This window comes from Acromyrmex echinatior, chromosome 1 (assembly GCF_024713525.1).
Source record: "Acromyrmex echinatior isolate Ae372 chromosome 1, ASM2471352v2, whole genome shotgun sequence".
Taxonomy (NCBI): Eukaryota; Metazoa; Arthropoda; class Insecta; order Hymenoptera; family Formicidae; genus Acromyrmex; species Acromyrmex echinatior.
In genome coordinates, this window is record NC_141852.1 from 17891795 (window position 1) to 17902960 (window position 11166).

General features: G+C 30.5%; 1 protein-coding gene across 1 annotated transcript; it reads left to right on the forward strand.

Annotated features, from left to right (window-relative positions):
- Positions 1-1381: 1381 nt before the first annotated feature.
- LOC105154915 (transcription elongation factor SPT5-like) lies at positions 1382-10296 on the forward strand. Its single transcript, XM_087409335.1, has 12 exons — positions 1382-1580; positions 2049-2148; positions 5432-5544; positions 5663-5975; positions 6061-6290; positions 6375-6879; positions 6973-7312; positions 7383-7993; positions 8200-8561; positions 8691-9074; positions 9593-9741; positions 9883-10296. The coding sequence occupies exons 1-12, from the start codon at positions 1568-1570 to the stop codon at positions 10129-10131; spliced, it is 3369 nt and encodes a 1122-aa protein (XP_087265461.1). The 5' UTR covers positions 1382-1567; the 3' UTR covers positions 10132-10296.
- Positions 10297-11166: the final 870 nt, after the last annotated feature.

Consider the following 11166-nt stretch of genomic DNA (forward strand, 5'->3'; position numbering starts at 1 on the left):
TTAAATACTTTTTGTGTATACAAGAAAGAAGTTAACATGATTAATATATCTATAACGATTTAAAAAATATATACATCAATAAAATTCGACGAATATATTAGTACAAGAATAAAACGTTAGGTAAAATACAGAAAACGAATAAGTAAACAAAATGTTTCTTTGTTTATATACTGTCGAAATATGCGAGATTTTGATTCTCATCTCCTTTGACCGAAAAATCGCTCCCGAAATATATGTCCATTTATATATGTCCATTTATATACAATTATATAAAATTATATAAAAATATATATAATTATATATATATATATAAAATTATATATACAATATGTTCATTTATATATATATAAATATATATCAAATTAGATATAGATTTATATAATTTTATATAATTATATATATATATATAATATTTTTTTCCGGGTATGAAAATAACTGTTGTGAAAAGTAGCTCTAAAAAGAATTGTTTATAAAGGTAGTTGTGAAAACAACTAATTTAAAGAGTAGCTCTGAAAAGAATTAGATAATAGGTCGCAGAAGTTCAAGCAAGATTTCGGGACGCGCACAAAGCTGCGTACAAGCCGAATGTTCATTGAAATGAGATAGCAATATTTTGACTGGAATACAGTCTACTCAATATAAACAAAGTGCACAGCGGTTCTTTATACGCGCCCCATAATTGAGTCAAAAATTCCGCGCCCTAGACGTGAAGCAACACAGCGTTGACTTAAATTTCAAAAATCAAGTTATCGATTTCGATATCCTTATAGGTTTTTTATGAGAAACAATTAAATCAATATTATCCTTGTAATTTTTTTTAAAAATATACACAGAAAGAGCAAATAATAATGTAGAAAATCATACTCGTTGAAAATAAGATTATTATAGTATTAACCTGTTTTGAAAAATGATGGCTCGTAGAGATCAAATTACTGTTCATTATCACGACAGGGAGTCATGGAGATTTTTTATCAGGACAAGATCTACAACATATCAAATTTTTAGGCAATTCGATCAAAATTCAATTTCTATAAGATTTATGCGGCGTCCTTTACTGACAGTATTGAAAATCTATAGTTATTTATGTTATGTATTCAGTAAAATCTATAGTGTACATAACGTAAACTGGTAGTAATTTTAAAAACACCCTATAGAACTCACTGCTTTAGAAACTCTCAGAGGGGTGATTCGATTTTCTTCTATTATAATGTGAATGTTTTCCACTTGGCGCTCACAACACTCGCACAGTGTTCAATATTAAATAAACAAGGAAGATATTAAATAAACAAGAAATGATTCTAAGAACGTTGAGAACTAAATATAACATAGTCTGTATGTTTCTTTGTCTTCTATTCGCTCAATCGTTATGCATTCAATTAAATGTTCAGTGTTTAGTTCAGTTCACGTCAGTTGCTTTAATGAGTTGATAATTTTATTTAATTTTGCTTTGTGTCGCGACATTTTGCCATTTGTCAATTTGTCGCATTTATTGTTTCTATTATATTATTCTGAATTAGTTTTATACATTTTATTTTCATAGTCCACGTGCTATTAATCCAGATATGTTATGGATTCGAAAGGTAATAATTTTATTTTTTATTGTTTCTCACTGAGTGCACTGAAAAAAAATTATTAAATTTTAATAAATATTTATTCCAATATTACTAACGAAATATTTACTAAATATAAACATATATTTATTTGATTTAAGCATAACTTTTATTTTAAGACAATATTTATTTACTATAAATAAATATTTCGATACTATTGAAACAAATATTTATTAAAATTTAGCAAAATTTTTTTTTAGTGGACAGTGAACATCTTTAATCCAGCGAGAATCGATGTCGATTCGATATCGAATTGAACAATTTCGACGTTGAAATTTTTCATAATTTTCACATCGATTCGATGTCGAATTGACGATAATTTCTCATTGGGAATCTCGTCTTAAAGTCAGATATTATGTATTATGATAATGATCCTACTGGCAAGCTAATGTCAATCAGAATATAATGTAGGAGGTATACGACGAGATTAATTTGCAGGTACATTCGATGCGGCAAGAAGATGTCGAAGCAAAAGTTCCTCACAAAGCTTAGAATCTAAAAATTCATCTAGATCTCGAGCTTCTACTTCATCGTCTAGGTAAGTTTAAAGTAATACATTTCGAATTGTATATGTAATTTCACATATGTAAGTCTAGTTATCAAGGTTGCGTTCGCTTTTAGAGTTTTCAGCGCTTCCATTTACATCTGATAGATGATAAAGGATGCGATCGAGTTGTCGCTATGAATGTTTTGAAGCATTTGATTGATCAATCGGAAGAAAGAATTTTACTAATTGATCAATCAAAAAATGCTTCGAAGCATTCATAGCGGCAACTCGACCGCATCTAAAGACAGAGTAATGATTATTAGTTCTTAAAGTATGCTAGCCCAAAGTGCAATCCACTTATCGCTATACACACACATATTTTGAAGCATTTGATCGTCCAATGGAGGAAAGAATTTTATTCCAATCAAAAAATGCTTCGAAGCACTTAGTAGACTATAGACTCAAACTGACTTTTCATACGCAGCAATTCATTACTATTGGTTAAAAATTTTATATGAGATGACGCAATTCCGACGCAAAATACATTTTGCCGCATCTCAAGTTCGGTTGAAGTTCAATCGAACGAATAACAAAGAATTTGAAGTCAAGGAAGTCTACAATATTTGCAACAAATGTGAAAATTGAGTACATTTACAATGAGTACATACAATGAGTATATTTTTATTAAGATTTGAAATGATAGAGATATTCTAAATTCTTAATAATTATCTGAAATAGTAATTGTCTAAATTGTAACTAACAGTTGTCATATAATCACAAGTTTTTATCTTTTTAAGTTTTTTATATTAATTTTCGAGCTAAGTAAATAAAAGATAGCAATTATGAAAAATTTGCATCACGTGACATTTTTGGTGTCGTAGTGTGCTGCGCATGAAAAGAGGCTGTGTTTCAAAATTTTGAAATTTAGTACTGACATTTGATACTATTCAATTTGCTTCATTTTAACTTATTGTATCGTATGCATCAATTCAAAGAGAGCAGAAATAAAAAACGAACCTATCATATATAACATTTTCAATTACAGCGGGTTTTAAACCAACTGGAATTCTCTAATGTCTTATTGTTAATTGTCGTTATTGCTGATTAGTGACAACTAAGAGAGTTTTTTTTTCCAGTAGCGAGATTTTCTAAAGCTTGTTCTACAATAGAGTTGCAAGCCGTAAGCCATAAGAAATTAAGCTTAAGAATTGTAGTTAATTATTTTTGCCATATTCAACTGTGATTAGCTAATTTCTTACAACTTACGACTTTCGATCTAAAATGGAGAGCACAGACTCATGCATAATGCATAATGCATAGTATATAAGGGAATTATCCAATCAAAATTTTCCTTTTCTGTGAAATGGAAGAAAAGGAAAAATTTTACAGTTGAAAATGCTAGATAATAGTTAAAATAGTTTCTACAGTTTTCCTTACTCGGGAAATGGCGGGAAATATAATTTTGGGACATATTTTAACAGAAAAGAAGTAACGATTAATTTTGTCGAGCCATGTCTATTGTAATATCTCTGTTTTTAAAAATTTGTCTTTTTTTTATTAAAATTATTATTAAAGTTATTATTAAAATCGTGACTCTTACTTGCACTTTAGAATAAGTAAACAGATTTTGTAGTAAATGCGATTATTGTATAGAGAGGCGATTATTGTATATTTATGAAGCAGAATACTAGAGATTTGTAAAAGCTATTATGTGTTTCGTGAGTTATCTCTGTGTTTGTATCCATTCTTGGAATGCTAACGTTTCGTGGATGTTGCAGTTCACTTCATCAGGGTAAGGAGTCTGACACTAGAGACCTGTTGTTTTTAATTGAATTTCTTATGTGTGCACGGTTTTCTTCACCTTTTGTCTTTTTTCTCCAATGTAGAGAGAAAAAGAAGAATAAGAGAGGTAAACCATGTAAAAAATTTAAAAGTTAAAAAAACGGCTCTTATACATAAATTGGATTAATAGAACTAAAGAATTTCATGTCCTACATAATAAAAAAAGAAAAATTATACGTCAAGTACATAAAATTAGTATTGAATGTTGCATTATCTAAAATAAAAAAATATTTTTTAACAATTTAATTATTCAAAAATTAACTATTTAAAAACAAAAATGAAATTAATGCAAGTATCTCACCCAAGTATCTTACCCATTATTCAAAAAAGATTTTGGAAAAGCTTGTAAAAAACTTATTAATTATAAGATATATTAGGTACGTGGAAAGTTCGTGTCGTTTTTTCAAGAGAATATGTTTATAGGGGAAAAATAAATTTTCCGCGATATCTAATATCTTATAATATATTTTATATATAAAACAGATTAAAGTGATCAAATAGATTGTAGTAAAGAAAAAACTTGATGCTCGGGTCGTATTGATTGCATTTGTAAACATCTATCTGTCAATATTGTATTTGCATTATGGTAATATAAAAGTAATAGACATGTTATATATTTATATATTTATATATAGATGAATCAGAATCGTTGAACCAACTATTTATCCTTTGAGCAAATTAGACTTCATACCTAGTTGAATTATAACGTGTACAGTCAATTATTTTCTCACAGGGTAAAAAGCTGGTTCAATGACTCTGATTCACTCTGTATACATATATATACACACATATATATATATATATATATATATATATATATATGTGCGTGTATACAGGGTGAATCAGAGTCATTGAACCAGCTTTTTATCCTATGAGAAAATAATTAACTACACGTTATAATTCAATTATACATACACATATATATATATATATATATATGTACACACATACGTACACATATACGCGCGCGCGCGCGCGCGCGTGTGTGTGTGTATGTAAAATAATACAATTATGTATTATTACAATTACCTAATAAATTTACGTTTTAATTCATAATAACATTGAGTGATAAATATACAGTGTATTTGTTAATTAAAAAATTTGATGATTTTGTCATTTGCACTCTCATTCCACTTCTGTGCTATTTATTGTCAGAATACAAAATTATAGCAAAAAAAGCATCGGTTTTTGAACAATAATTTTATATGAGTAAAAAATATTTAGTTATATTCATAAAAAAATGAAGGTTCTATTTTTTTCATTTGGAAGGAAGAGAATCTCAGTTTCTTTTATATACATCGAATGTCCCATTTTAACTTAGACATCGAAATATCAAAATATACAAAAAATATATACGAAAAATGTTTCATACAAAATATATATGGATATACGTGTATAGATTAGTTTATTATATTATTTTATGATATTAAAAATTGTTTAATATTTAATATTTAAATTTTTTTTATTAAAACAATATTTATTTTATTTATAGCACAAAAATTAAATATACAAAAAGGAAAACAGAAGATGTCAGCTCAGAAGAAGAACAACCATGTTACAAATCAAAATTTGTGAAATCCCTAGAATCAGAAGAAGAATCTGAAGGTATAAAGAATTGAAAAATTTCTAATTACACAAGTGAATAAAAATTAAATGATTTTTTTACAAATTTTTATTTATGTTTGTATGTTATGATTTATATTTCGGTATTTTATGATTCCAGGAGAAAACTTAGACAATATCGATGAAAATGAAGAAGAGCAAGAAGAAGAAGAGCAAGAAGAAGAAGAGCAAGAGGAAGAAGAGCAAGAGGAAGAAGAAGAAGAAGAAGACGAAGAAGATGATGATGACAAACCGAGAAAGAAAAAGAAAAGTAGAGTTGCTAGATTCATCATAGATGAAGCTGAAGTAGACGATGATGTGAAGGATGACGATGAATGGGAGGAAGAGGAAATTGATGTAATAGGAATTGATGTTGACGAATTAGGGCCAACTGCGCGTGAGATTGAGAGACGACATAGAGATACAAATCTTTGGCAAGTATTTAGAATTTGAAGATAATTTCAGATATATCATATTTGTTTTAATAAAAATTTTTGATTCTTTGAACATATTTTTTAGTACACAAGAAGGGGAAATTGAGGAATACCTTCGAAAAAAATATAGCAACAAATCAATAGCCGCTCATCGTTTTGGCGACGGCGGCGAAGAAATAAGCGAAGAAATCATCCAGCAAACTTTATTACCAGGCGTGAAAGATCCAAATTTATGGTTGGTAAAATGTCGAATAGGAGAAGAAAAAGCCACAGTACTGTTATTGATGCGCAAGTTCATCGCGTGTCAGAATTCAAGTGAGTCAATATAAATTTGACAGATTATCTTATCGAATATACCTTAATGTCTCTAAATATCCTTTTGCTTATTAAAAAATTTAGGTGAACCTTTTCAAATAAAATCTGTTGTGGCACCAGAAAGAGTTAAGGGGTATATATATATAGAGGCTTACAAGCAATCGCACGTAAAAGTTGTTATTGAAAATGTTAGAAGTCTTAGAATGGGTACATGGAAACAAGAAATGGTGCCAATTAAAGAGATGATAGAAGTGCTGCGAGTTAAAGAACAAACTCATTTAAAACCTAAACAATGGGTCCGTGTGAAACGAGGCATTTACCAAGATGATTTAGCTCAAATTGTTTATATCGATTTAGCACAAAATCAAGTTCACTTAAAATTGCTTCCGAGAATTGATTACTCTAGATTTCGTGGCGTATTGAGAACAATACAGAACAAATGTATTGAATCCGATGTATTGAAACGTAAGAAGAATAAGAAACCAGCAAAAAAACCATTTAATCCTGAAGCAGTTCGTGCTGTTGGAGGAGAAATTACCAAAAACGGAAATTTCTATATTTTTGAAGGAAATAGATATAATCATAAAGGGTTTGTTTTATTTTATAATATTACATTATTTATACATATATTTAAGTATATACATAATTTTAATCAATTAAAATGATTTCTTATTTTGTGTAGGTTTCTTTACAAAAATTTTTTCATAAATAACATTATGGTGGAGGATGTTATACCTACACTTTCCGAATTAGAAAAATTTGAAGAAGCGCCGCAAAATGTTGAAATAGATTCCAATGATACGCCAGGAAGTGGAACATTTGAAAAAAATCAACTTCATTCCTTCAATAATGGAGATAATGTAATAATATGCGAGGGTGAACTTACAAATCTACAGGGAAAAATCGTTTCCATAAATGGGAACACAATTATGGTTATGCCCAAACATAAAGAACTTAACGAAGTTTTGGAATTACATGCTTCAGAATTACGAAAATATTTTACGCAAGGCGACCACGTGAAGGTAAATTTAGTGCGTTAAAAAACTATACTCTTTGCCACAACATTATAATTTCATTTTAATTAATCTGCAGATTACGGCAGGACGATATGAAGGCGACACAGGTTTAATTGTTAGAGTAGAACAAAACAGAATAGTTTTATTCTCCGATTTGACAATGCACGAACTCGAGGTTCTACCGAGGGATCTACAATTGTGTTCTGACATGGCAACTGGTGTTGACAGCTTAGGTAAATTTCAATGGGGTGACTTGGTGCAGTTAGATGCACAGACAGTTGGTATTATCGTTCGATTAGAACATGAGAATTTCCATGTCTTGTCTATACATGGGAAAGTAATCGAAGTAAGACCGCAAGCCGTTACGAAGCGTCGCGAAAGCAGAAATACAATCGCATTGGACTTTCGACAGAGCACTATACGAAAAAAGGATATTGTTAAAGTAGTTGACGGACCGCATACCGGTCGAGGAGGTGAAATTAAACACCTTTACAGAAGTTTTGCTTTTTTGCACTCGAAAATGTTTGTCGACAACGGTGGAATATTTGTATGCAAAACCAGACATTTACAGTTGTCCGGTGGAAATAAAACAACTTCTATTAACTCTATGTCACCAGTGGCAGGATTTATGTCACCAGTGGCAGGATTTATGTCACCTAGAATTGCCTCCCCGATGCATCCTAGCGGGTATGGTTTTTTATTTTCATTCTATTTTTAATTTTGTTTAGCAGACTCAACTGTTGTGGAGCAAATCCGAGCGCTATTGGTGTATTTCTTTTAGATCATCCGATACCAGCGAGCGCTTACGGATTCGTTCCGTAACAATTGAGTCTACTGAACGCGACCATTGTCATAGTCTTTCAAAGTTTACTTATGTGTTTTCAATCTTATAGAGGTGGTTTTGGACGAGGTGGCGGAGGTGGACGAGGAAGAGGTCGTGGTGGCGGTGGCGGTGCAAGACGCGACCGAGAATTAATAGGAACCACTATCAAAATAACAGGTGGACCATACAAAGGAAACGTGGGTATTGTAAAAGATGCGACAGAAACAACAGCACGCGTGGAACTGCACTCGACTTGCCAGACGATCTCGGTTGATCGTTCTCATATAGCAACCGTTGGTGATCAAGCAAGAGATGGTGGCTTTAGCAGCCACAACAAAACTCCGATTTATGGATTCGGTGGACAGACGCCGATGTATTCGAAGGACGCATCAAAAACACCTACGTATGGTTTCCAGACGCCTATCTACGAACGTAAGTATATTTATATATATATATATATATATATATATATATATATATATATATATACATGTACTTCTATTATATGGGATGATTCTTTTATGTGAAAAGTATAATCTTTTTTAATTCGAATCTTATCAGATGGTTCTCGTACTCCACATTACGCCGGTTCGATGACATCATCTCACGATGGCTCACGAACACCAGGTCAATCCGAAGCCTGGGATCCGACAATTTCTAATACACCTGTTAGCACGAATGATTTTGAAGAATATAAGATGGAGAAGGGTGGCTCATGGGTTGGTTATCCTTCCGAAAACTCTCCTACTGAAGGGTCGTTTATTCCACAGACTTCGATTATGTACGGTTCGGAACAAACCTACGGTTCATGTCATTCGAGTCCTATAGAAAGTTCTATCGTCAACTCAAATTATGAAAGCTGCAGTGCTTCGTCCTCAACGAGTACTGGATACATCAGTTCATATAACGCGTTTTTAACACCTTCTCCAGGAGATTACATACCTAGTAAGTAATATATGAAATCTGAAGTAGAGATGAAGATTTATAAAAACATACAATACTTATTTTTATTATTGGATCTCCATATATCAATAGTTTTATAATTTAATTTTGCAATATGATTGCCCTTTAATTTTCTTTTCGCGTTATTTACAAATTATAAATAAAGGTCTATAACTATTTTAACACTATCTATTCTAATCTACTTAATTATATTTCTTTATATAATGTATTAAACAATACAGACAAATTGAATTAATTAATGAAATTAAATATGTGTTTTAGAAACAGAAACCATTGCATCACGTCATACTTTATATTCACGATCTTTAATTTTTCAAATCACTCTTTTATTAAATTTTTTAATAAATTAAGACATACATATAAAATGAGAATTATGATCGAATTTAAATATACCGGTTTAATCAATTCTATATAAATCGAATGCTTTTACATGAAGCTACATCATCTGTAGCAGAAACAAATTTTCAGTACTTATGTAGCATAATTTATCATTCTTGCAGGTAATCCATATAATCTACTAACACCTCGTTTAGGAATGAATGCAGATGACAATTCAAATTGGCATACAACGGATATTGAAGTTCGCATTCGCAATACCCATGATGATCTTGCCCTCGTTGGACAAAAAGGAGTCATCCGACAAGTTTTCGTAAGTGATTCTGTGTTTTAATTTTGGATTTAATAAAGATATTATTAGACATTAATAAATATTATTGGATATCGGTAATTTATATACACTCGTTTTTGTGATTGCACTGATTAAAAAAAATAATACGTTTATTTGTGGCAGGGTGACATATGCACCGTTTACTTACCTATGGAAAATCGAGCAGTGAGCATAGTACGTAGACAATTAGACTTTGTAGTACCATCATGTGGCGATCGAGTCAAAGTGATTCTTGGTGAAGAAAACCGTGAAGCCGTCGGCACTTTACTTTCGATCGACTATCAAGAGGGAGTGGTAAAGCTCACTACGGACGAAATAAAGTTCGTCCAATTTCGGTTTTTGGGTAAAATGGAAGACATAAAACAAGGATAGAAGGATGTGATATTGATAGCCTGCACCTTATGTTTTATATAATAATAAATAACATTTTATATAATAAATATTTGTATATTATATATCTGATAATATTCTTGAAGCTTTCACGAGTGTTTTCTATATAAAGATTATGAGCGGGTTTCCTCCGTGTCGAGATCCATTCTTGGAATGCCAACGTTTCGTGAACCTTGCGGTCTATTTCATCAGGGCGAGAAGCAGCCTGATGAATCTCGACATGGAGGAAACCCGCGAAACGCAAAATCTTCACATTATATGTCTGTTTTTTTTTCTCATGTTCTACATTATAATTTGTAGAGAATTCGAAATAGTAAGAAAGAGAATGCATCGTTTTGATTTTTGAATATTGCTCATGATTACAACTTGATTATCAAATTGATTATCAAACATTACTTACCCAGCAAACAAGAATGGATTGAAATAAATTGAAATGGATTCAGATTTTCAGAAATATTGATTCGCGAATGTTAAAATGAATGCTTTTCAATTCTGAATGCATTTTTATTCATTTAGAGAAATTGTATGGAGCTCTATGCTTTTCTAAAAATAATATTAGCTTTTTCTGTGCACATAAACATAATTGTGAATACTGTTCAATTCAAAATTTTGAATAGGAAATACAGTTTTTCAATCCAATTGCATCCAATTAAATCTAGTTGAATCCAATTAAATCCAAAAAAAATATTCGTTATTTAAAATACGCATTTGGATAGAAAAAAATTTCAATCCATTTTAATCCATTCTCGTTTGCTGGGTACATACAGTAATATTTATTTAATAATGAAATGTTTAGAATTGAATTCTTGTTAAAATTTACATCAAATATAATGGCATTAACTATTTACAGTAAATTAAAATTTTTTAATGCATTTATTATCTATCTCGTATAATTTGTATGATAATCAAACTATAATTTTTAAACATGATTAAAAATTTATACTATTTTAAAAACGATCATGTAAAGTAATTATGCTGGACTCAAAAAATTAATTATTCCTATACATATTAGGTGTT